Source organism: Microcebus murinus, chromosome 6 (genome assembly GCF_040939455.1).
Source record: "Microcebus murinus isolate Inina chromosome 6, M.murinus_Inina_mat1.0, whole genome shotgun sequence".
Lineage (NCBI taxonomy): Eukaryota > Metazoa > Chordata > Mammalia > Primates > Cheirogaleidae > Microcebus > Microcebus murinus.
Window position 1 is genome coordinate 87,301,674 of NC_134109.1, and position 22,516 is coordinate 87,324,189.

At 42.1% G+C, this 22,516-nt stretch overlaps 1 protein-coding gene across 5 annotated transcripts in view; it reads left to right on the top strand.

Annotated features, from left to right (window-relative positions):
* Positions 1-22,516, top strand: part of GALK2 (galactokinase 2) — a 148,696-nt gene that overhangs the window by 104,727 nt on the left and 21,453 nt on the right. For all 5 annotated transcript variants that reach the window (XM_012763515.3, XM_012763514.2, XM_076004347.1 and 2 more), the window contains exon 8: positions 12,592-12,802. In XM_012763515.3, the coding sequence (XP_012618969.1) occupies positions 12,592-12,802 (211 nt within the window). The remainder of the gene's footprint in view (positions 1-12,591; positions 12,803-22,516) is intronic.

The window sequence follows — 22,516 nt, forward strand, 5'->3', positions numbered from 1 at the left end:
GCCCGCCTAGGCCTCCAAGGATGCTAGGATTACAGGTGTGAGCCACCTCGCCCGGCCTCTAGAGCCTTTTAATTCAAAATACTCTTTACTACCAAGGAGTCATATTTTGGGGTGAAATTTCCTGAGCTCCTTTACCATGCTCTGCCAAGACCCTAGCATGGAGAATTCAGAGAATTGTGAGTCCAAGCTGCATGGCAGAGGATGTACATACTGGGGAATAATAGGGGTGATTGTCTAGTAGAACCAGATTGTGGCAGGGCCTTCAGTATTGTGCTAAGGCTCACCAGGGCTTGGTCCTGAGAGCAGTGGGCAGCCTTAATGTTGTTAGCAAGGTATTTTAGAAATATTAATCTGGCAGCAAGAATTTTTGCCTTGGTTGATGAGTAGTGGGTCTTAGAGTATCAGTGAGGATGGGAGAGATGTGAGAGAAGCTATGGCTGGACCTAGTAAAGGGTTGGGTTCACGGCTCCCTCTGTTTGGGTTTCTGTTTTCCTTTTGGCATACACATCGTTACTTTGAGGAATTTGTCCTCGACTACCTCCTTGCCCGTTAGGTTTAGGTTAAAAGCTCTTTTATATGTTTTGACCATGTCCTATAATTTTCACTTATAGCACTTTATCACAATTGGATTAAATCCTTCACTGTATAATTTTTATTTGCCAGCTGTCTCCTCCGGTAGGCTGTGAGTGCCAGCTGGTCGGGAGTCATGGGAGTCATGTGTGCCTCATTCACTGCTGTCAGCAGGGGCCTGGGAAACAGTAGGTTCTCAGTAATCACTCATTGCATGCAGATGTGCTGAATGAGGGGAAAGTTGATAAGGGCTGCAGTCTGAAGCTGAAATGACAGGCAGGAGGTATAGTGCTGCCACTGATAGGCTTGGGGAAGACAGGATGGTAGGTCTCTGGAAAGTGGGAAGTGATGAAAATTCCTCATTGGAATTTTCTTATAACTAGTTGGAAATTTCATCTTGGAATGCATCTCATGGCTAGGCCTATAGCCTTCAGGTGTATTTGCTTTGAGATAACAGTTGAAACCAAGAGCTGAAATCAGTGTGCTGAGGGAAAGAATGTGGCAAGAGAAGATCAAAAGGCCAGGGATATGCTTGGGAGATGGTGTCAGTTAAACAAGCAAAAGGAGAAAGGAAAGTCATAGAAGGAAATGGGATAAGGAGCGGAGAAGTGGGAGGAAAACCAGGAAAACTGAATACTACAAAAGTAAACATGAAGCTGGGAGTGGTGGCTCACACCTGTAATCCTACTACTCTGGAAGGCAGAGGCGGGCAGATCGCTCAAGTTCAGGAGTTCAAGACCAGCCTGAGCAAGAGCGAGACCCCATCTCTACTAAAAATAGAAAGAAATTAATTGGCCAACTAAAAGTATACATAGAAAAAATTAGCTGGGCATAGTGGCACATGCCTGTAGTCCCAGCTACTTGGGAGGCTGAGGCAGAAGGATCACTTGAGCCCAGGAGTTTGAGGTTGCTGTGAGCTAGGCTGATGCCACGGCACTCTAGCCCGGGCAACAGAGTGAGACTCTGTCTCAAGTAAAAATACAGCAGGGAATTTGAAGGTGGGTACTGAAGAGTGTCAGAAGCCACAAGATGAAGATGACTGAGAAAAGACCAACTTTGGAAGTGGTGTCTGGAGATGAGGAAGGACCTTTGGGAGGCCACATTCAATAGTTAGAGTGGTTACCGAGAGCCTGAGAGCAGTGAGGATGGCCACTGGTTCTAGGTGTTAGTGAAAGGGAGAAATGAAGAGTGGTTGCTTTAGGATAAGGCATTTTCAGATGGAAAACATCTGTGTACTATTTAAGGCATAGGAAAAGGTGTCATGTAGGAGAGAACTAGCTAGAGAGGCAAGAGAATGTGGGGAGGGAAGGAAACTTGATCCTCCTAGAGCACCTCTTCTGGACCTGGCAAAGTGCTAGGTGTTTTTATTATCATCTTATTTAATGTTCACAACATCTGGTGAAGTAGCCATGAGTGCCTCACTTTACATACTGGGAAACTTCAGACCAAGGTTTGTTGTGACTTGTTTTGAGTGAACTGAAGAATCCAGGTCTGCTTTCGCTTCTGCTCTTTTCATCATGCCCCTTAGGAGGTGGGCATGGGTGGGATCCAGAGTACATGCTTGGGGTTGCCTTGGAGAAAAGACAGGCTGTGCTGGGCGTTCAGGGGGGATTGCAGTAGGCCCATTCCGCACTGTCAGGTTTATTCTGTGGCCTTAAAATGTATATGGAGGCCGGGTGCCATGGCTCACACCTGTAATTCTAGCACTCTGGGAGGCCGAGGCAGGCAGATCGCTCAAGGTCAGGAGTTCGAAACCAGCCTGAGCAAGAGTGAGTCACTGTCTTTACTAAAAATAGAAAGAAATTAATTGGCCAACTAAAAATATATAGAAAAAATTAGTTGGGCATGGTGGCGCATGCCTGTAGTCCGAGCTACTCGTGAGGCTGAGGCAGGAGGACTGCTTGAGCCCAGGAGTTTGAGGTTGCTGTGAGCTAGGCTGATGCCACGGCACTCTAGCCTGGGCAACACAGTGACTCTGACTCAAAAAAAAAAAAAAAAGAATATGGAGAACATGACAGTGGGGATGACTAAGATTGGGGAAGGCTGACGTGGAGAATATGTTTGTGATGACTGTGAGTGGCTCAGGGACATAGAAGTCACTAACTGCTGTGGAATACTGGGAAAAGGCTTTATGTGGTTGGGAGAGGGGTCAGGGGAAGATAAACAAACAAAAGTATCCACAATAAAAGCAGCTCTGTATGATCCCATTTATGTTAAACTGTATGTGTGGAGGTGTTCATCAATAAATGTGTATTAATAGAATGGTTATCACAATCCTGGTTGGTGATCAGCTCATTGGGATGAATACAGAGGATTTTGTTTTTTTTTTTGTTTTTTTTTTACAGTTTTTTTTTTTTTTGGCATATTATGGGGGTACAGATTTTAAGGTTTCAATAAATGCCCATTTCCCCCCCTCCCCCCAAAAGTCTGAGTCTCCATCATGACCATCCCCTAGATGGTGCACATCTCACTCATTATGTATGTATATACCCGTCCCCCCCCCCACCTGCCCAGTACCCTATTACTGTAGCACCTATGTGTCCACTTAGGTGCTACTCAGTTAATACCAGTTTGCTGGAGAATATATCTGGTGCTTGTTTTTCCATTCTTGGGATACTTCACTTAGTAGTATGGGTTCCAGCTCTAACCAGGCAAATATAAGATGTGCTATATCACCATTGTTTCTTAGAGCTGAATAGTACTCCATGGTATACATATACCACATTTTATTAATCCATTCTTGGATTGATGGGCACTTGGGCTGTTTCCACAGCCTTGCAATTATGAATTGTGCTGCTATAAACATTCGAGTGCAGGTGTCTTTTTTGTAGAGTGTCACTGGATCATTTGGGTAGATGCCCAGCAATGGGATTGCTGGATCAAATGGTAGATTCACTTGTATCGCTTTAAGGTATCTCCATATTGCTTTCCACAGAGGTTGAACTAGTTTGCAGTCCCACCAGCAGTGTAGGAGTGTTCCTCTCTCTCCACAACCACGCCAGCATTTATTGTTTGGAGATTTTTTGATAAAGGCCATTCTCACTGGGGTTAAGTGATATCTCATTGTGGTTTTGATTTGCATTTCCCTGATGATTAGAGATGTTGAGCATTTCTTCATATGTTTGTTGGCCATTCTTCTGTCTTCTTTAGAAAAATTTCTGTTCAAGTCCTTTGCCCACTTTTTAATGGGGTTATTTGATTTTTTCTTCCTAATTTTCGTGAGTTCTAAGTATATTCTAGTTATTAGTCCCTTATCGGATGCATAGGATGCAAAAATTTTCTCCCATTCTGTAGGTTGTCTGTTTACTTTCATGACTATTTCTTTGGCTGTGCAGAAGCTTTGTAGTTTGATCATGTCCCATTTATTTATTTTTGTTGCTGCTGTGATTGCCTTTGGGGACTTCTTCATAAACTCTTTGCCCAGGCCGATGTCTAGGAGAGTGTTTCCAACTTTTTCCTCTAGAGTTCTAATAGTTTCATATCTTAGGTTTAAGTCTGTTATCCAGTGTGAGTTGGTTTTTGTGAGAGGTGAAAGGTGTGGGTCCTGTTTTAGCCTTCTACAGGTTGCTATCCAGTGTTCCCAGCACCATTTATTGAAGAGAGATTCTTTTCCCCAGCGTATGTTTTTGTCTGCTTTGTCAAAGATGAGATGGCTATAAGAGGATGGTTTTATATCAGGATTCTCAGATCTGTTCCACTGGTCAATATTCCTGTTTTTGTGCCAATACCATATTGTTTTAATTACTACAGCTTTGTAGTATAGTTTGATATCTGGCATATTAATGCCTCCCATTTTGTTTTTGTTGCCTAGAATTGCTCTTGATATTCGGGGTCTTCTTTGGTTCCATACGAAGCGTAAAATTATTTTTTCTATATCTGTGAAGAATGCTGATGGGATTTTAATAGGTATTGCATTGAATCTGTAGATCAGTTTGGGTAGTATAGACATTTTGATGATATTGAGTCTGCCGATCCATGAGCATGGTATGGATTTCCATCTGTTTACATCCTCTGCTATTTCCTTCCTCAGTGTTTCATAGTTCTCCCTATAGAGGTCTTTTACCTCTTTGGTTAAATATATTCCTAGGTACTTTAATTTCTTTGTTGCTATTGTGAAGGGAATTGAGTCTTTGATTTGGTTCTCAATTAGATTGTTGTTGGCGTATATGAATGCCTCTGATTTCTGTGTATTGATTTTGTATCCTGAGACTTTACTAAATTCATTGATCAGTTCCAGGAGTTTCTTGGTTGAATCCTTGGGGTTTTCTAGATACAATATCATATCATCAGCAAACAGTGAAAGTTTGATCTCTTCTGCCCCTATTTGGATACCTTTGATTCCATTTTCCTGTCTGATTGCCAAGACTTCCAGCACTATGTTGAACAGAAGTGGAGATAGTGGGCAGCCTTGTCTGGTTCCAGTTCTAAGTGGGAATGATTTCAATCTTTCCCCATTCAGTATGATGTTGGCTATGGGTCTGTCATATATGGCTTGTATCATTTTTAGGTATGTCCCTTCTGTGCCTATTTTCTTAAGTGTTCGTATCATGAAAGGGTGTTGAATTTTGTCAAAAGCTTTTTCTGCATCTATTGAAAGAATCATGTGGTCTTTGTTTTTGCTTCTGTTTATGTGGTGAATTGCATTTATAGATTTACGTATGTTGAACCATCCCTGCATCCCTGGGATGAAGCCCACTTGGTCGTGGTGGATTATTTTTTTGATAAGTGTCTGGATTCGGTTAGCTAAGATTTTGTTGAAAATTTTTGCATCTATATTCATTAGGGATATTGGTCTGTAGTTTTCTTTTTTTGTTGCATCCTTTCCTGGTTTTGGTATCAGAGTAATATTCGCTTCATAAAAGGTGTCGGGGAGGTTTCCGTTCTTCTCGATGTTGTGGAATAGTTTCTGCAAGATAGGTACTAGTTCTTCTTTGTAAGTATGGTAAAATTCAGGTGTGAAGCCATCTGGACCGGGACTTTTCTTTTTAGGGAGATTTTTAATTGCTGTTTCTATTTCAGCTGTTGAGATTGGTCTGTTCAGGGAATCTATTTCTTCCTGGTTGAGCCTAGGGAGGCTGTGTGTTTCTAGAAATTTGTCCATTTCCTCCACATTTTCCAGTTTGTGTGCATAAAGATTTTTGTAGTATTCATAAATTGTATCTTGTATCTCTTTGGGATCAGTTGTGATATCTCCTTTTTTATTCCTGATGGAGCTTATTAGAGATTTCTCTTTTCTGCTTTTCGTTAGCTTAGCCAATGGTGTGTCAATTTTGTTTATTTTTTCAAAGAACCAACTTTTTGTTTTATTAATCTCCTGAATAGCTTTCCTGTTTTCAATTTCATTTAGTTCTGATTTGATCTTGTTGATTTCACTTCTTCTGCTGGGTTTGGGGTTGGTCTGTTCTTCTTTTTCCAGCTCTTTGAGTCGTTTCATTAGATTGTCTATTTGTGATCTTCTTGTCTTTTGGTTATAGGCATTTATGGAGATAAACTTTCCTGTTAGAACTGCTTTAGCTGTGTCCCAGAGGAGTTGATAACTTGTCTCTCCATTGTCGTTTTCTTCATAGAAGTTTTTTATTTCCGTCTTGATTTCTTCATTTACGAAGTAATCATTTAGTGGGAGGTTGTTTAATTTCCACGTTTTTGTGTAGAAATGTGAGTTTCTGTTAGGGTTGATTTCTAGTTTTATTCCACTGTGATCTGAGAAGGTACATGGTATGATTTCTATTTTTTTAAATTTCTTGAGATTTTCTTTGTGTCCTAAGATATGGTCAATCTTAGAGAATGTCCCGTGAGCTGATGAGAAGAACGTATATTCAGTGGATTTTGGGTAGAATGTTCTGTAGATGTCTGTCAGACCCAATTATTCTAGAGTTTTGTTTAAGTCCATTATTTCTTTATTAATTTTCTGTTTGGAGGATCTGTCTCGTGCCGTCAGTGGGGTGTTGAAATCTCCGGCGATTATGGAGTTGCTATTAATCCATTTGCTTAGCTCCAGTAAGGTTTGCTTTATGAATCTGGGTGCACCTAAGTTGGGTGCATATATATTTAAAATTGTTATCTCTTCTTGTTGGACTGTGCCCTTCACCATTATATAATGACCCTCTTTGTCTTTTACTACTTTTGTTGGTTTAAAAACTAAATCGTCTGAAATTAGAACTGCCACACCAGCCTTCTTTTGGCTTCTATTTGCTTGGAATATTGATCTCCACCCTTTTATTTTTAGTCTATATGCATCCTTGCAGGTTAGATGTATTTCCTGAAGACAGCATATACTTGGCCTGTATTTTCTTATCCATTCAGCCAGCCTATGTCTCTTGAGTGGAGAGTTTAAGCCATTCACATTTATTGAGAGAACTGATAGGTAAGGTAGATTACTGATCATTCTGTTGGGTTGGATGTTGTTGCTATGATTTCTGTCTTGAGCCATTGTAATATCTGGCCTTTAATATCTTTGGGTTTTGGTTGTTTTTATATTCGTGGGTTATTATTATGATGTTCCGTGCATAACGCTGTTTTAAGCACCTCTTGTAGGGCTGGTCTTGTCTTGGTGAATTCTCTGAGCCTTTGCTTGTCTGGGAATGTTTTTATTTCTCCTTCATATACGAAGCTTAGTTTTGCAGGGAATAATATTCTAGGCTGGGCATTGTTTTGTTTCAAAAGAGTGAGAATGGGGCCCCAGTCTCTCCTTGCTTGTAAAGTCTCATTAGAGAAGTCTGATGTTATTCGAATTGGCTTTCCCTTGTATGTTACTTGCTTCTTTTGTCTTACAGCTCTTAGAAGGGCCTCTTTAGTTGATACTTTGGTCAGTCTGATGACTGCATGTCGTGACGTCTTCCTGTTTGCGTTGAATCTCCCAGGGGTCCTCTGAGCTTCTTGAACTTGTATATCAAGATTTTGAGCAAGGCCTGGGAAATTTTCCTCTATTATATCTTCAAACAGCTTGTCCAACCCTTGAGTGTTGTCTTCTTCCCCTTCCTGCAACCCTATGACCCTCACATTAGGTTTCTTCACATAATCCCACAGCTCTTGTAGGCTTTGCTCTTTTCTCTTGTTTCTCTGCTCTATTTCTGTGACTGATTTATTTAATTGGAGGGTGTTATCTTCAAGCTCTGAGATTCTTTCTTCTGTTTCATCTACCCTGTTCTTGAGACTTCCCACTGTATTTTGTAGTTCCTTGAATTGATTCTTCATTTCCAGGAGTTCGGTTACACTTTTCTTCAATGTGTCTATTTCTTTTCTCATATCCTGGAGACTTTTTGTGGTTTCTTGGTGTTGGTTATTGAGTTGTTGTTGCAGCTGGGTGAGTGTTCTTATGTTCCACATACGAAATTCCTCTTCTGTCATATTGGTTGCCTGATTTTGGTCGGTGTCCGTTTCTAGGGGGCTGGTGCTCCTCTTTGGGGGTGTGTTTTCCGTTTGGTTCTTCATATTTCCCGAGTTCTTTCGCTGATTTCTTCCCATGTCGATCAGTTGTTGTTTCTTTCCTTAGGTTATTGTTTGGGTATTCACACACCTTGTTTAGTTTCTGAGGCGTCAGGTGGTGCCTGTGGGTGAAATTGGACCACTCCCTGTATATTGAGTCAGTGGGTGCTGTGGAAAGGCCGTGCAAGATGCTGTCCCTGTCAGTAGGTGGCGTTTGCTTGGAGGAACAGGCTATGGTGTTGATTTTGAGTCCTGTTATCAGCTCTCGTTCTGGGTGGAGGAGGGTTGGGTAAGCCTGCCCTCAGGCCGTTAGCAGGGGTCAAAGTTCTGTTCTCTGCTTTCAGGGAAAGCTGTCATGGCGGGGCTGGAATGGTCCCGCTCAGCCAGAAAGTCTGGGTGTGGGGGTGGGGCTGTCTGAGACCCGCAGTCTGCAGCAGGCCTCGCTTCTTTCCACCCTCCCCAACTCCGCAGCTACTCCTGGGCCTCTGCCAGCAGGCCAGACCACAAGCCACCCGGCCTCCCCGGACTGTGATGCCGGCAGGGAGGTTCCCTGCACAGGAATGCCACCTGGGTTGGGCACACGGCCTCCTCCTGGGAGGAGGGTTGCCCTCTAGGATGCCGATCCGCCCCTGGAGGCACACAGACCTCAGTAGGCTGTTCATGTATAACCCTTCTGTGCCCCGGGCAATGCTAGCCCTCGGTGCAGGGGATCTGGTCTGCAGGTCCGACCTCTGGGTCCCAGAGTTCAAACTGTATTCCCACCAGGGAGAGGATTTCCAGTCCTAATTCACCCACAGGGAGCCCAAGCTGGGTCTATGTCTCTCAGCCTCTGAGTCGGCACCGTTTTCCTGGGAACACGGTGCCAGCAGCACCTGGAGGGCGGGCGGGGTCCCAAACGGGAAGGTCCTGTTCCCTGGAGGTGCCTCCGGCTGGTGGCTGTATTGTCTCTCTGGGCAGCCGCGGGTAGGGTCGGCGGAGGGGAGGAGGAGGCAATATGGCGCCTGCCGCGCGGCTCGGGTCTGTGCACACAGAGGTGCCCGGAGGAAGTTGGGAATCTGGTGCCACGTCAGCTACAGGCTCACCGCTGGCAAGCGGCGGCAGTCTCTGGGCTGGTGTCCGCAGGTCTCTCCACCCGCTGGGGAGCCCACCAGCAGTCCCGAATGCAGGGGAGGGGAAACAGCAATTCCACCTACTCTTGCCGCTGGTCTCCGGGCTGCTCCAGTGGTCTCAGCCCCCAGTTCTCCTCCGCAGCCTCCTCCCGTGGAGTCTCCCGGGGTCTCAGGTACCCCTCCTTCCGGCCCTTGTCCGCTGTATGCTCGTCTTCTTGCTTCTTTCCTCTAGTTTCTGCTAGAATCTGTCTTTTCTGCAGAGACCCTCTGTCTGGCAGTGTTATTCGTCCGCCATCTTGCTCCCCAGAGGATTTTGTTTATTTCAGTTTTTTTGTGTACTTCAAATGTTCATGTGTTTGTAATTTGTGCACGTCACAAATCAAATTTTTATAAATGTGATTTATATCACATATGCTATTGTAAACCCAGCTGCTCTTGTTGTGTGGAAAACAACTTATGAATGAATCGATCCTCAGAGAAGGGGTTAGAAATTTTTCTCTTTGGTGACCTAGTGAGGAGAAGACTTGGTGCTTTCCCCATTGATATGTTGATACTACCAAATGCAACGAGAAAGTCAAAGAGAGGTAGATTCTGACAGGCTCCTGAGTTGAGGTCCATATCTCAGCAGTCTGCCTACCATACGCTTTTACTGGAAGCCCCAGTGAGCCTTGGACCAAGAGCTGCTTCTGGGTATAGCAGAGGGCTTAGTACATTTTTGTGTGTCTGGAACAACCTGGAAGTGCTAGGATGTTGATACCCTTGAGAGCACCCTTAACTATTGAGGACTGGGTAAATACTCTGGCTTCCTTGCCCTTTGGTAGTTCACAGCTGAGGTGTATGCAAACAGGTTCCAGAGGGCCCAGCAGGCCCAGCCTCACCTGTTCTCATCAGCGTACCTCATACTGGCTCCTCTTCCTGTCTCACTTTCCACTCCTCTCCCAGTGCTTCTTAGGGTCACCCTTCCCCTTGATTCTTACCCTCAAATTCTTGCTTCTGAGGGAAACCAACCTAAGACAGAGTCCTAGTGTTACTTATCGAGTGCCTCTCTCCACGACTGTGGACGAAGCCCTGGTTGCCTGCTTTCTTGTCTGTGGAGCATGGAGCAGAGCTCAGGAACCTCCCAGAACTGGTATCCGATAGGAATACTTCATGTTTGCCATGGTGAAAAGAAAATGGTGAATGTTGACAAAGAACTGCTTTCTCTGATTTCCCTACCCTGCTACTGAGTGAGGAAACTGTGACGAAATAACCCACAGCCCTGACTCACAGCCCTGCTTCACGAAGTGCCAAATTCCTCCAAGAAGTTGTGTCTTTGAGCAACAGTGATCTGTCTTACCCACCCATTTCCCTCATCTGCAAGTCATCCTTCTGTGTCCTAAGCCAAATTTCCAAGTGCGTAAGAGGCTTTCCCATTTCATTCCCTCAGAGCAGTGCAATTCAGCAGCGCCCGGCTGGGCAGCTGTCACTGAGGGCATGTGGTAGATTTCATCCTTAATTGAAATACACACCAAATTGGCTGTGCAGACCCTCCAGCTGAGGGCTGAATGACAACTGTGCTCACAGCAAACCGGGATGTCGCTGGCGTGAATGGGAACATTTTGTATGCTAGTGCCTTGGTCTGCAGAAGGTGAAAGAAGAACCCATCTATCACAGTGTTTTTAAATCACTGGAATGTTCACTTCTAGCACAAATCCTAGTTTGTGCTTGGAAATACGCTTCTAAGATTTGAGTGGTGGTTTGAACTTAGATGGATAGCTCTACATAGATATCATCCCTACTTCATTGAGAATGTGACCTTGGGCAAGCAAGCAAGAGTGATAAGCCCTGGAATTCAATTTCCAGCTCTGTTGTTTACTAGTTAAGTGACTTTGGACAAGTCACTTACTCTCATCTCTTAAATAGAGTAATAAAACCTATCTTACAGGGTTGTTGAAGGTTGTAAGAAATGAAAAGCTTATTTTAAGCCATGCTGCACTATTATTTTTTGTTAGATTCATCACTTATCTCAGTTGGATTCTGGATATGCGTTGCCAGAAAGCATCATTGCACATCATCGACTTCAGCTCTTTTTCCATATAAAATAAGTATATTGTATATTTATTCTTTTGTATTATGTATGTCTTTGTAAGTTTTCTCAAACTATTTTTGGAATACATTGGACTATAAAACATGAATGAGTTAGATGAATGAGTGAGTGGGTCAATCTGTGGAGCTATCAACCCGGCACTGCTAATAAACACTAACTAAATACACTAAGCAAACAAGGTCAGAAGAAAGGTCTTAGCCTGTGTCCTTGCTTTAAAAATGAAGCCATGCTCTGTGAAATAATTGAACAGAAAAACACAGTTCTATTGTCTCTTTTCCCAGTTCTGCCTTAAAATCATTAACTCCTTTCAAATATCTGAGCTAGGATTTTAAAATCAGGATTAATGAATATAAGAGCTTCTGTTATGAACATTCTTCAGAAGTGAGTGGCCCTAACCAAAGTACAATAGTCTTCTGGTAAACCCTGCTTCCTGTTGAAAAGAAAGAAAATCAAATCATTGGCATAATAGAAGAGTAAATCTGATGCACATTTCCTTGAAGACTAATGTCCCCTTCTCGCTTAATTCTTTTTGCTGTTTCAACTGTTTGAACCTGTTGTCCTTACAGCCAGGCAATGAATTTTATAAACCTCAGGGTGAGAGAAATCTTAACTGTTTTGATCGTCACCTGCTCTGAAGGACTCAGTTGTTTGGGGAGAATGAGAGAAACATTCTGGATTGGGGTTCCCATGAGTGGAACTGGTTACAAAGATTTGGTTTATAATTAATTCTCCATCAGATTGAGGGGTGTTTTATGATGCAATTAGGAGCCAATTTTTCTTGATAGTAGAGAAATGTACAGGTCTACTACTACCACCAGTGGCTTAATGAAATGGTTTTTCATAAGGTCACCAATGAGGTTTTCATTTAAAATCTGGGACTTTACTCCAAATGCCCAGACACTTAAATTCATTAACCATTTTCAAAGAGGCATATAGTAAACAGGAAGTGTGCTAATGAAATTGGGCATACAGCATCCATCTCAGGATCCAGGTCACATGGGATTTGAGTAATTTTCTCTAGACTTTCTAGAGAGGGATATAGTAGGAATGAATCAAATGGGGATAAAAGAATGAAATTATTAAAAGAAATAGCCCCAAGGGAAAGTGGTAACAGGCCAAAAAAAATCAGAGCGGGATTAGTTGTGTGTTTGTGTGTGTGTGTTTTCAGACAAATACTTGTCTGTGAGTGTTACATAAGCATGTTTAATTCCAAACATCTGAACTCAGCTTGCATTTTCAAGCAATGGTAGGAAATTTAGATAGGTTGAATGGACAAAAACCAAACAAATAAACAAAAAACCAGCTGAATCTGGCTAGTTAAAGGTTGAATCTGGCTAATTAAAATGGTACATCTCAAATTCTGAAATGAAAACTGACCATTATCTTGCTTTGAACTTGCAGCTCCTGGCTAAGCACAAAAGCTTGCAATGGGACAAAGTACTGCGGCTGGAGGAGGTGCAGGCCAAACTAGGGGTTAGCCTGGAAGAAATGCTGCTGGTCACAGAGGAAGCCCTTCATTCTGAACCCTATAGCCCCGAGGAGATCTGCAGGTATCTGGGAATTAGCCTGGAGGAACTTCGAACCCAAATCCTGAGTCCCAGCACTCAGGATGGTAAGTCCGCCAGAGAAAGGAAGGATATGGGTTATCCCCTGAGTCACAGATGGAAGGTTTTCAACTTCCCCGTGGGTCTTACTGATTTTAAAGGACATCTGAGGGAATTTGGAGACCGTCTGTGTTTTGGCAAACTTAACTATCTATATTCTTAGCTTCACAAATTCATTTATTCATTCTTTCATCAATATTCTGAATAAGCAAAGGTGAATAAGACATGATTTCTGCCTTCAAGAAGTTTGTAATTCAATAAGCGTCTCCTTTTTTTTGTTTTGTTTTGAGACAGAGTCTCACTCTGTCACGCTGAGTACAGTGCCATGGCATCAGCCCAGCTCACAGCAACCTCAAACTCCTGGGCTCAAGCAATCCTTCTGCCTCAGCCTCCCAAGTAGCTGGGACTACAGGCATGCGCCACCATGCCCGGCTGATTTTTTCTATATATATTTTTAGATGGCCAATTAATTTCTTTCTATTTTTAGTAGAGATGGGGAGGGTCTCACTCTTGCTCAGGCTGGTTTCAAACTCCTGACCTCGAGCGATCCTCCTGCCTCAGCCTTGCAAAGTGCTAGGATTACAGGCGTGAGCCACCACACCTGGCCCTGTCTCTTTTTTAAATCTTTTTTCCATCTCCATTTTTCTGGTTGTTATATCACTTATATAAAAAAGTCTATGTTAAAGCTATGCTCATAACTGCTGTGAAACAATACTCTGAACACTAGAAAGTCTCCACTGCATAGGTTGAAACTTTTGACCCACTTTAGTGTGGAAGCTTATTTCTTTTTGCCTGCTGCTTTCAAGTAATTTTGTGTTTTATACTGGTAGCACTAGAAACTGAGATAAAGGCCAGGTTAATGTCACAGATGGAGCCTTGGCCTGGCTGTTCCTTAGTGTAGAGGTGGTCTGTTTGTGGGAAATCAATACTGCAGTCAAGGACATCTAGTTAAGATTCTGTCACCCATTAGGGTGGAATTATGGAGGGTGGGGGCTTGGCACAAAAACAGGCCTTGAGGCCACATTTCCCTCTCACTCAGTTCAGTTCTACAGCTGGTTATGGGGTGCCTACTGTGGATGTGCTTGCCAAATAATACCTTAAAGGATGCAACTGCTGACACTTTGGGGATAAGACAAGGGAATCATTTGAGGGCAGGGATCGGGTTTTGGTTTCTGACATTGTCAGATCCAATTTAATATGATGAATATTGATTGAGTCTCTAGAATTACAATGACCAAACTATGGCCTACTGGCCAAATCAGGCCCGTCACATGTTTCTTTAAAAATAAACTTTTACTATTAACTGAAGATAGCCATGTATTGGCTATGGCTGCTTTTGCACTATGGCAAAAATTGAGTAGTTGTGACAGAGACTGAATAGCCCCACAAAACCTAAAATATGACTATTTAGCCCCTTGCTGAAATAGTGCACTGACTCCTACTCCAAAAGGCAGCATACCAAAGTTTACCTCAGTTTTACCATGGAAATGCATAAGAGGAACACTTCCCTTAAAGGAATAATCTGTGTAACATGCTAAGAGCAGTGCTTGGTCATAGAGAGTGAGGACTGTGGTAGTGGAGGCATGCTTAGGACTAGGGAGACCAGAAAGCAAAGAAGTCAAAGCCAGCTTTACTAAGGAGATAGCAACCAGCCAAAAGTTAAATAATAAATAGGTATTTCCTAGGTAGGCAAGCCATCAGAAAGAATTTTTGGCAGACAAAACAGCAGAGATAGAGAGAGAGAGGCAGAAAGGAGTGAGAGATTATATGTCCAGAAAACTACAGATAGTTGAGTATTTCTTGAAAATAATGTTCGTAGTGGAGAGTGATACACTATCAGGCTGAGGTTGTAGATGGGTCCAGATCACCCAAGGCCTTGTTAAATACTTTGTGTGTGTGTGTGTGTGTGTGTGTGTGTGTGTTTTGTAGGTAATGGGGGAGTTAATAAATGTTCATTGAAAGAAGAAGTTGGGTAGGCAGTTGGATAGGGAGAGCTTTCAGGGAACTGGCTCTTTTCTTTTGACCTATGACATTGTCTGATTTCTTTAATTCAGCAAATATGTATTGACTTCTCTTAACTGGGTATTATGTTGGACGGTAGAATACAGAGATAAACAGGTCATGGTCTCTACTGTAGAGTGACTTAATGTCTAACAGGGGAGAGTGCCACACAACAATCACAGTAAATAATACCTGCTGTAAGAAAGGTATTTATCAAGAGCTCTGAAAGTATGGAGGAGAGAGTTGCCAAGTGCCCAAAGTAGGTGGCTCCATTTTGAAATGGATCCTGAAAGAAAGCTATGAACTTCCCATTCTGAGAGGGGTGACCAGGCATTCCAGGCAGAGTAGAACCCGAGTGAAGACATACAGACACAAGGAGTAGAGTATTGGGGAACATGTGCCGAGAGGTCTTGAGTATAGTATGAGTTAGACAATAGAAAGACTGCCAAAAGGGATATCAATTAGGTGCTTAAATCCACACCAAATAGCAAAAGCCTGAGGTGGTAGGGGATTGTTGGTGGATGACTCAACTGGTACATTCTCAAGACTGTAAAAGAGAATTCAGTTGGAACTGGCAATTGCCTGTGTCCAGGAAGGAAGAAAGGGATGGAGAGGTGGAAAGAAGAAAAATAGAAGGTAAGTCGAAGATATGGATAACTGGGAAGGTTAGGAAATTATAGTTTGGGAAATGATTTTGGGGGCAAGATGATGAGTTCATTTATATATATGTATTTATCTATCCATCTATGTATCTATTAGAGAATGGATCAGGTGGTTTGGATTCTGGTTTTAAAAATGGGAATTTATTGGGAACATTTATTTCGAGAGTGCCCAGCTGTGCTCTGGGTTGGGGTGGCCCTCTGCTTAGTTGCACTGTGCTGGGCTGGACAAAAACGTCACCATTGGGGTTATCAACTTTTCTTGTGACCATGTGCTGACAAAGTGCTGGCCAGTTGCCGACTTATTTGTTTGGATCCTGTGATCTCCAAAGTTGTGTGTGATAATCATAGCTTTTGATAAAGTACAGGACACTGGTGTAGATTGCTCTTTAGGAAGAAATCTAGAGTCAATAGGAAAGAAATAAAAAAAATGACTTGTTATTTTCTTTATGATTCACACATTACTCTTCCTTCATATACATCATGTAATTTTAATCTCACAACAACCCTTGGCATGTGGTAATTTTCATGTCACAGATGAGGAAACGCAGGTGAGAGAGTTTAGTAATTTGTCAAGACCACATCGGCAGTACACGCTAGAGACAGACCCCAAACCCTAGTCTTCAGACTTAATTCAATACTTTTTTCTGCCATTACTTTTTAAAAAAAAATATCGGCATACTTATAAATTGGCCTTAGTAATCCTGTATCAAGTAAGGAAGATGATATCTAATTTTGATTTTGCTTGGCTCTAATTTTTTTCTTGACTACAGAGTGGTGATGAAGCTAGGTTACATTGTGGACAAAATTTCCTTTTGGCTGTTTCTCATTCTCATGCTCTGGCCTTAAAAGAGGTAAGACCTTCTGGCATCCGGAAGCTTGCTTTATTTAAGGAACAACTAAACTTGGCCATAATGCGCATGAGCTGTTGTGTTATGGAAGAGCCCCAAGAAGTGCTATGGAATTTTCATGTTTGATAAAAATGCACTTCTTATGATTATCTCGGTTCAGTCTAAGAAAAGTTATTTATTTTTATCTAATAGAAAAGTATACAGGGACCTTATAATATAAAAAGTGTCAGTTGTTCAGTAATTTAAATTTTCAACTACATGTTCTCAGATATCAAGGAAAATGATTTTAAAACAGCTTGTAAGATGTCAGCAGGTTCTATGATCTCAACAGGTTCAGTTGTTCTTGAAAGAATTTTGGGAGAAAAGTTTTCTGTAAAAGCTAGAAGAAATTCCAGAGGAAATTATAGCCCTTTGTAGAGTTTACAGATATTGGTTGAACAGAAATCCTTAAAATCTGCAGGATGGACTTCTAATGATAAGGCCAAATAAAATTGGTCCTTTCATTTTGTCTATTGTTTTCATTTTTTCAAGATGAAATAAATTAATAGATTGTTATGAAACATTATTAAAAAACAAATCAAATAATAGCTATTTTTGTTATGCACAAAAGATATTATGCTTTAAGTTGTTTTGGAAGTCAAGTCTGGGGAAAATTTGCTTTCATTTAGTTGCTTCTCCTTTTCCTCTCTGCCTGGTCTCTTCTTTTTGCCCCTCAGTTTCTATTGACTTCTCAGCTTTCTGGCCATGGAGGGCAGGTTCATCCAGGACGTAAAGGTACCTGCCTTGTTTTCTAGGAAGAAATGGGCTGAACTGTTATCTCAGATCATCTGGGAATGGTGCCTCCTTCCCGGGTTTTCCAATTCCTCTTTCAGATGTGTGCGTGATATACCCTATTCTTTGGCTCACCTCCCCTCTTTAGAACTAAAAATTACTGTGAATATACCTTGTTAACTATGATTTTTAAAGACGTAGCATCTTAAAACCTTTAACTTCTGTAGGAATAGCGCAGGACCAGTGTGTAGGAATCACACACTGATGTGTGTTGATGTGTGTTGTGTATTGGTTAGTATCTAAGCCACTGGTGGGTAGCTCGGCCCTCAGTCTGCCTCATCCCACAAGGCTAATGGTGGCCATGGTTCTGTTTCCTGAGGCCAGCAGGTGAGTAACAATGTGCATGAGCTGCGATGGCACCAGATATACCTATGTAGACCTTTGCAGCAAAAAGAAATATATATATGTCTCTTGTAATTCTTAGTGTATTTATTTGCCCATTCTTCCTGTATGAACCTGGTTCCTGACCCTGCCAGCTATCTTCTTCACCCCAGCTTCCTTGGCATCATTGCCCCCTTGGGCCCCCCAGCTCTGACCACCACATTGGTCCAGCCCTGCCGACCTCCTTGGCTCTGACCCTGCAGTTCCTGGACACCTCCTCAGCCCCCGCTGCTTCTTTGGCTTTAGCCTTGCTGGTCCTGCCATTTGTGGCTGACTCGGAAGGGAAGGGAAGAGAAGGGAAGGGAAGGGAAGGGGAGGGGAGGGGAGGGGAGGGGAGGGGAGGGGAGGGGAGGGAAGGAGTTTACAATTTCTACACTTGTAAATATGTTTTTAAGTCGAAGGAAAAAAATTTATAATTTCTAAACTTGTAAATATGTTTTTAAGTCTAAGGATACATTACTCAGTACTCTCTTTGCTTGAATTTATCATGGATGTATCTCTAGCTTCTGAGAGGCGAAATTAACCAAGTGCAGCTGTGAAGTTGTTGGCCACTGTGCTCTGAGTAGAACGAGGCTTCTGCAGACATGAGGACAGCTGATGTCTCAGTGACTCCTCTGTAACGGCTTTGCTGGTTTAGAAGCATCATCTATAGGGAAGTATCTTCTCTATCATTGTCTACCTAAGAGGCCAACATCTTGCTGTCCTACTTCCCTTTTTTGCTAGTTTTCTTACCATTTTCACATTTTTTAGGTTTCCATATAAGTAAATGTTTGCTTTGTATGCAAAACAGCTTTTCTCATAGTTAAATTTCTTTATTTTGGTCACAGTGATTCTCTCCTATATGTATGTTCAAACTGATTGTACTTCAGTAATAAACAACTCCAAAGTCTCAGTGGCTTGACCTAGCAAAAGTTTATTTCTTGCTCACTTTGCATATCCAACACAAGTCAGCAAAGGGGTCCGTTCTTCTAAGACACTCAGGGACCTAGATTCAGGGGGGCTCTACCTCAATACATTTGTCCACAATCACTGTGGCAGGAAGAAGGGAATGTTGCTAATTGCTCACTGGCTCTTAATATCTGCCAAGGAGTGACTAGCATCACCCCTATTCACATTTGATTGTTCAAAGCAAGGCACATGTATGCAATGAGCTTCAAAGGGGGTGGGGAAGTGCAGTCTTATGTGTGAGGAAACAGCCCTAACGACAACTGTACTTCCCTGTGCTATGTAGTTATGCGTCTCATCCCATCAAATCTTGGTGACAACAATGAAAACCAATTTACTTTCTCATCTAAAAATAGGAAGTTGACATTTCTTTCCAGATATCTGGGATAATGAATATTGTTCATAACCAAATTCCAAGTTATTTGTATGTAAGAATTAGACAGATATACTGTGACCTCTTTGTATGTTGCACATTTTTCTCACACTGGCATTTTTTTTTCTGCACTTGTTCTGGGGAAAGCCTTCTTAGTCCTGGTAGCTTGTCACTTTCTTCCCTGTCTTGTAGAGTTCGGTCTGTTTTCAGGAGCTTGCCACTCTAATATCTAGGGCATGGTCTGAGAAAACATCTCCTTTTGTTTGATATTGGTTGTTAACTTCCTAGCCTTATTTCTCTTTCAAAGAGCTTAGCTTCAGGTGGAAGAAAGTTTCCCAATAAGAACCTCAAATTGGAAATTGCATGCCACTTCCTACCCACTGTGCAATTTGTTTTCCATGTGAGTCAGCTGAATTGTGTAACTGTGAATGGCTCTAGTAGCTTTTAGCAGGTTACTGCTAAATATCAATAGCAACGACAAGAAAAATAATGATCCGTTGGATCTGTATAGACACTAGCAGTTTTAACCATGTGAGATCTCACTTAACCGTCATTCATGCTGTAGGTTTCAGATGAAAATATGACGGGTCAGCACTCATTCGAGGCAGAGATGTTACAAAGTTTTTAATAAGAAGTTTGAGGAAGATGGTTTCTCATTTCTGTCTTTAGGAAGGATTAGAATGGGAAAGACCACAAAGATTAACATCCTTAGTCCATTAGGGCCTCAGCAATGTTGGGAAACATTTATTCTGTCAATGGGCATTCTGGCCCTGTCCCTTCTGCGGAAGAGCATAAAACAAACCAGGGACCACCTACATAGGAAAGTAATATAATTTAGTCTTTTAACGAGAAGTTATAAAATGTTCTAAGAAGAAGGAATATAAAATTCTCCTTAATTAACATAAGAAATGACAAGATATTTGCCTCATTTCTGTACTCTAGCCTTCTAAGAGAAAGAGGACAGAGAAGATGAAGATCAAAAGGGAAAGAGTCATGAACAGAGAAATGGGGAAAGAGAATCTGGTAAAGGGAGAGCTTGCTTATTAAACAGAAAAGCACATAAGCACAAATAACAAACTCACACCTATGTGTTGGCATTCACTTCCCACCTTTCCCCCGCACCCCCTCCCCCAAGAGCCATATTTGTAATCATGGAGTGCTGTGAAATGGCAGCAATCCTCATTTATCCTTCCAGGACATTGCCAGTTATATTATACACACCTGGAGAATAGGAACATCATTGTCATCTTCTTGATGCTACACTGCATTTTAGAAAGCTCAGGTATGGTTGTTAGGTGTATTGTCTTTCAATACTTGCCGTTAGGAAATTCAGAGGAGGGCCACATTCAGCACGTGAATCAGAGCTCCCTCACTTTCAGTCACCTGTCGTCCAGTGCCCAGGTCACTTTCCCTGGTCTGGTCCAGTGCATGCCTTTCCAGAGAAAACTTGGTACAGCAGCCTATGTAACCTCTTTGGGCCTTTTTACATGGTAGATAACATAGCTTCAACACTTGCTTGAACTGTTGCTATGATCTGTTCAACTCCTACTTTTTATCAAATTGGGAAACAAATGAGTAATATAAGTAAATAGAAGTAGATTTTTATTCCTTTGTTCAACTAACAGTTGATGGAGGGCCACCTATTTAAGCACTGTTCTAAGACCTATGCATTAGCAATCACTAAAGTCAGCATAATTTTTGCTCTTATTTAATTTAGCACTTTGGGGGAAAACAAAAATAAAATAATTACTGAATTGTTCTGATAGAAATATAATATTTATTTCACAGACAAGCAGTCTTACATTTTTTAAATCCCCCCATAATTTAATTAATAGAAGAAAGCTAAGACAAGAACTCATCCCCTTTTAGGTAAGAATACCAGGGCAGGCCAGCTGTAGGCAAGCGTGACCGTTGTTTCCCATAGTCCTTTCAGCTCTGCATTGACCAAGATCCAACTTCCTAGGATCCTCTTCAAATGGTTTGAGATTATTTCCTCTTTTTACTTTTTCCAAGAACAAAGTTTGAGGGAAGTTCTGGAATGTTAGTGGGGAAGCATTAAGAGTTGCCTCAAGAAGGAGAGGGAGATGCCAAAATGCAGTTTATCAAGGGGGTAGCTTTAGATTCTTCCCTTGCTGATGATGGGATGGGACCACTGGGTTCTAAGGGTGCCGTAAAGATGAAAAAGGCACAGTCCCTGGCTTCCTAAAGCAGTGTATGACAACTATAATTAGAAAGGAACACAAAGTAAAGAGGTGTGCAGAGGTGGGGGGTAGGGATACCTCTGACTATCATGCTCTTGGAGAGCTTCATGAAAGAGATGGTATCCAGGCTGATATTGAAAGAGATGTGGGGATTGCAGATCATTCTGGGTAGGATGCTGGTGCTGCTGGGCCTTCACTCAGGGATCGTCCATGCTGCCAGTAGACAGGCAACAGTGGAGCAAGGCATCTCAAGTCAGGGGTAGGGGAGGGTGGCCCAACCACACCACAAGAGGTGGGAAGGGACTGACTCTTTTTTGTTTTTTGTGTTTTTTTTTTTGAGACAGAGTCTCGCTTTGCTGCCCAGGCTAGAGTGATTGCCGTGGTGTCAGCCTAGCTCACAGCAACCTCAATCTCCTGTGCTCAAGCAATCCTGCTGCCTCAGGCTCCTGAGTAGCTGGGACTACAGGCATGTGCCACCATGCCCGGCTAATTTTTTCTATATATATTAGTTGGCCAATTAATTTCTATTTATAGTAGAGACGGGGTCTCGCTCTTGCTCAGGCTGGTTTTGAACTCCTGACATTGAGCAATCCGCCCGCCTCGGCCTCCCAGAGTACTAGGATTACAGGCGTGAGCCACCGCTCCCGGCCTTAACTCTTGATGCATCTTGATCAGTCCGAATGTGGGGTATTCATTTGTTGGACAAATAAGCTAAATTTAGATGCAATGAAGTATTCAAGAATGCTCCAACGAAAATGGCGATTTGAAAAGCTTATTGTGGCAGCTGTGTACAGGTTGATTAGAGGTTAGAGGGAGACCAGTTAGAAGGTAGTGCAATTGTTCAGACATGGGATGATAAGAATTTAAACCAGGAAAGTGGAATATAGAAGGAAAGGAAGGGAGTGATGGGCTTTTTCTTGTATTGTGAATCATTCTGGAGTTAATTCACAGGAGCATAGTAGATTGCCAGAGTGTAAAATGCAGGTGAGAGTGACTACTATGGAGCAAGGCAAAAGTTTCAAGATCAGAGGAGTAAAATTTATTATGGAACAGACAGTGGTGGCTTTTGCTACTTGGGAAATCTGAGAAAGGGAAGCCATAAATATGTGGGATGCCGTTACCCTCCATAAACAAAATGGCATTATTCTGTGGATTTAAAAATATTTACAAATGCCTCTTGGAATGTTGTTTTCCATGGATTAATGTGATTTATGTTGAAAGTGCATATATTAAATATATTTTTCTCAACAGTGGTTTTGCTTTAAAAAGCAGGTAAAGATTATTTTCCCTTTAAATGTAAAAATGTTAATTTAATTTAATCCTTGCAGCATGGGAATGGAATACTAATGTGGCTGAAAACAGCAGTTTATATTTTGTGGGTTTGACCATTTCAGAAACTTTACATTTATGAAAAATACTATTACTAGGAAAAGAAATTGGAAACCACACTCCAGTTTCAATGAGGATTGTGTAGCGTTTT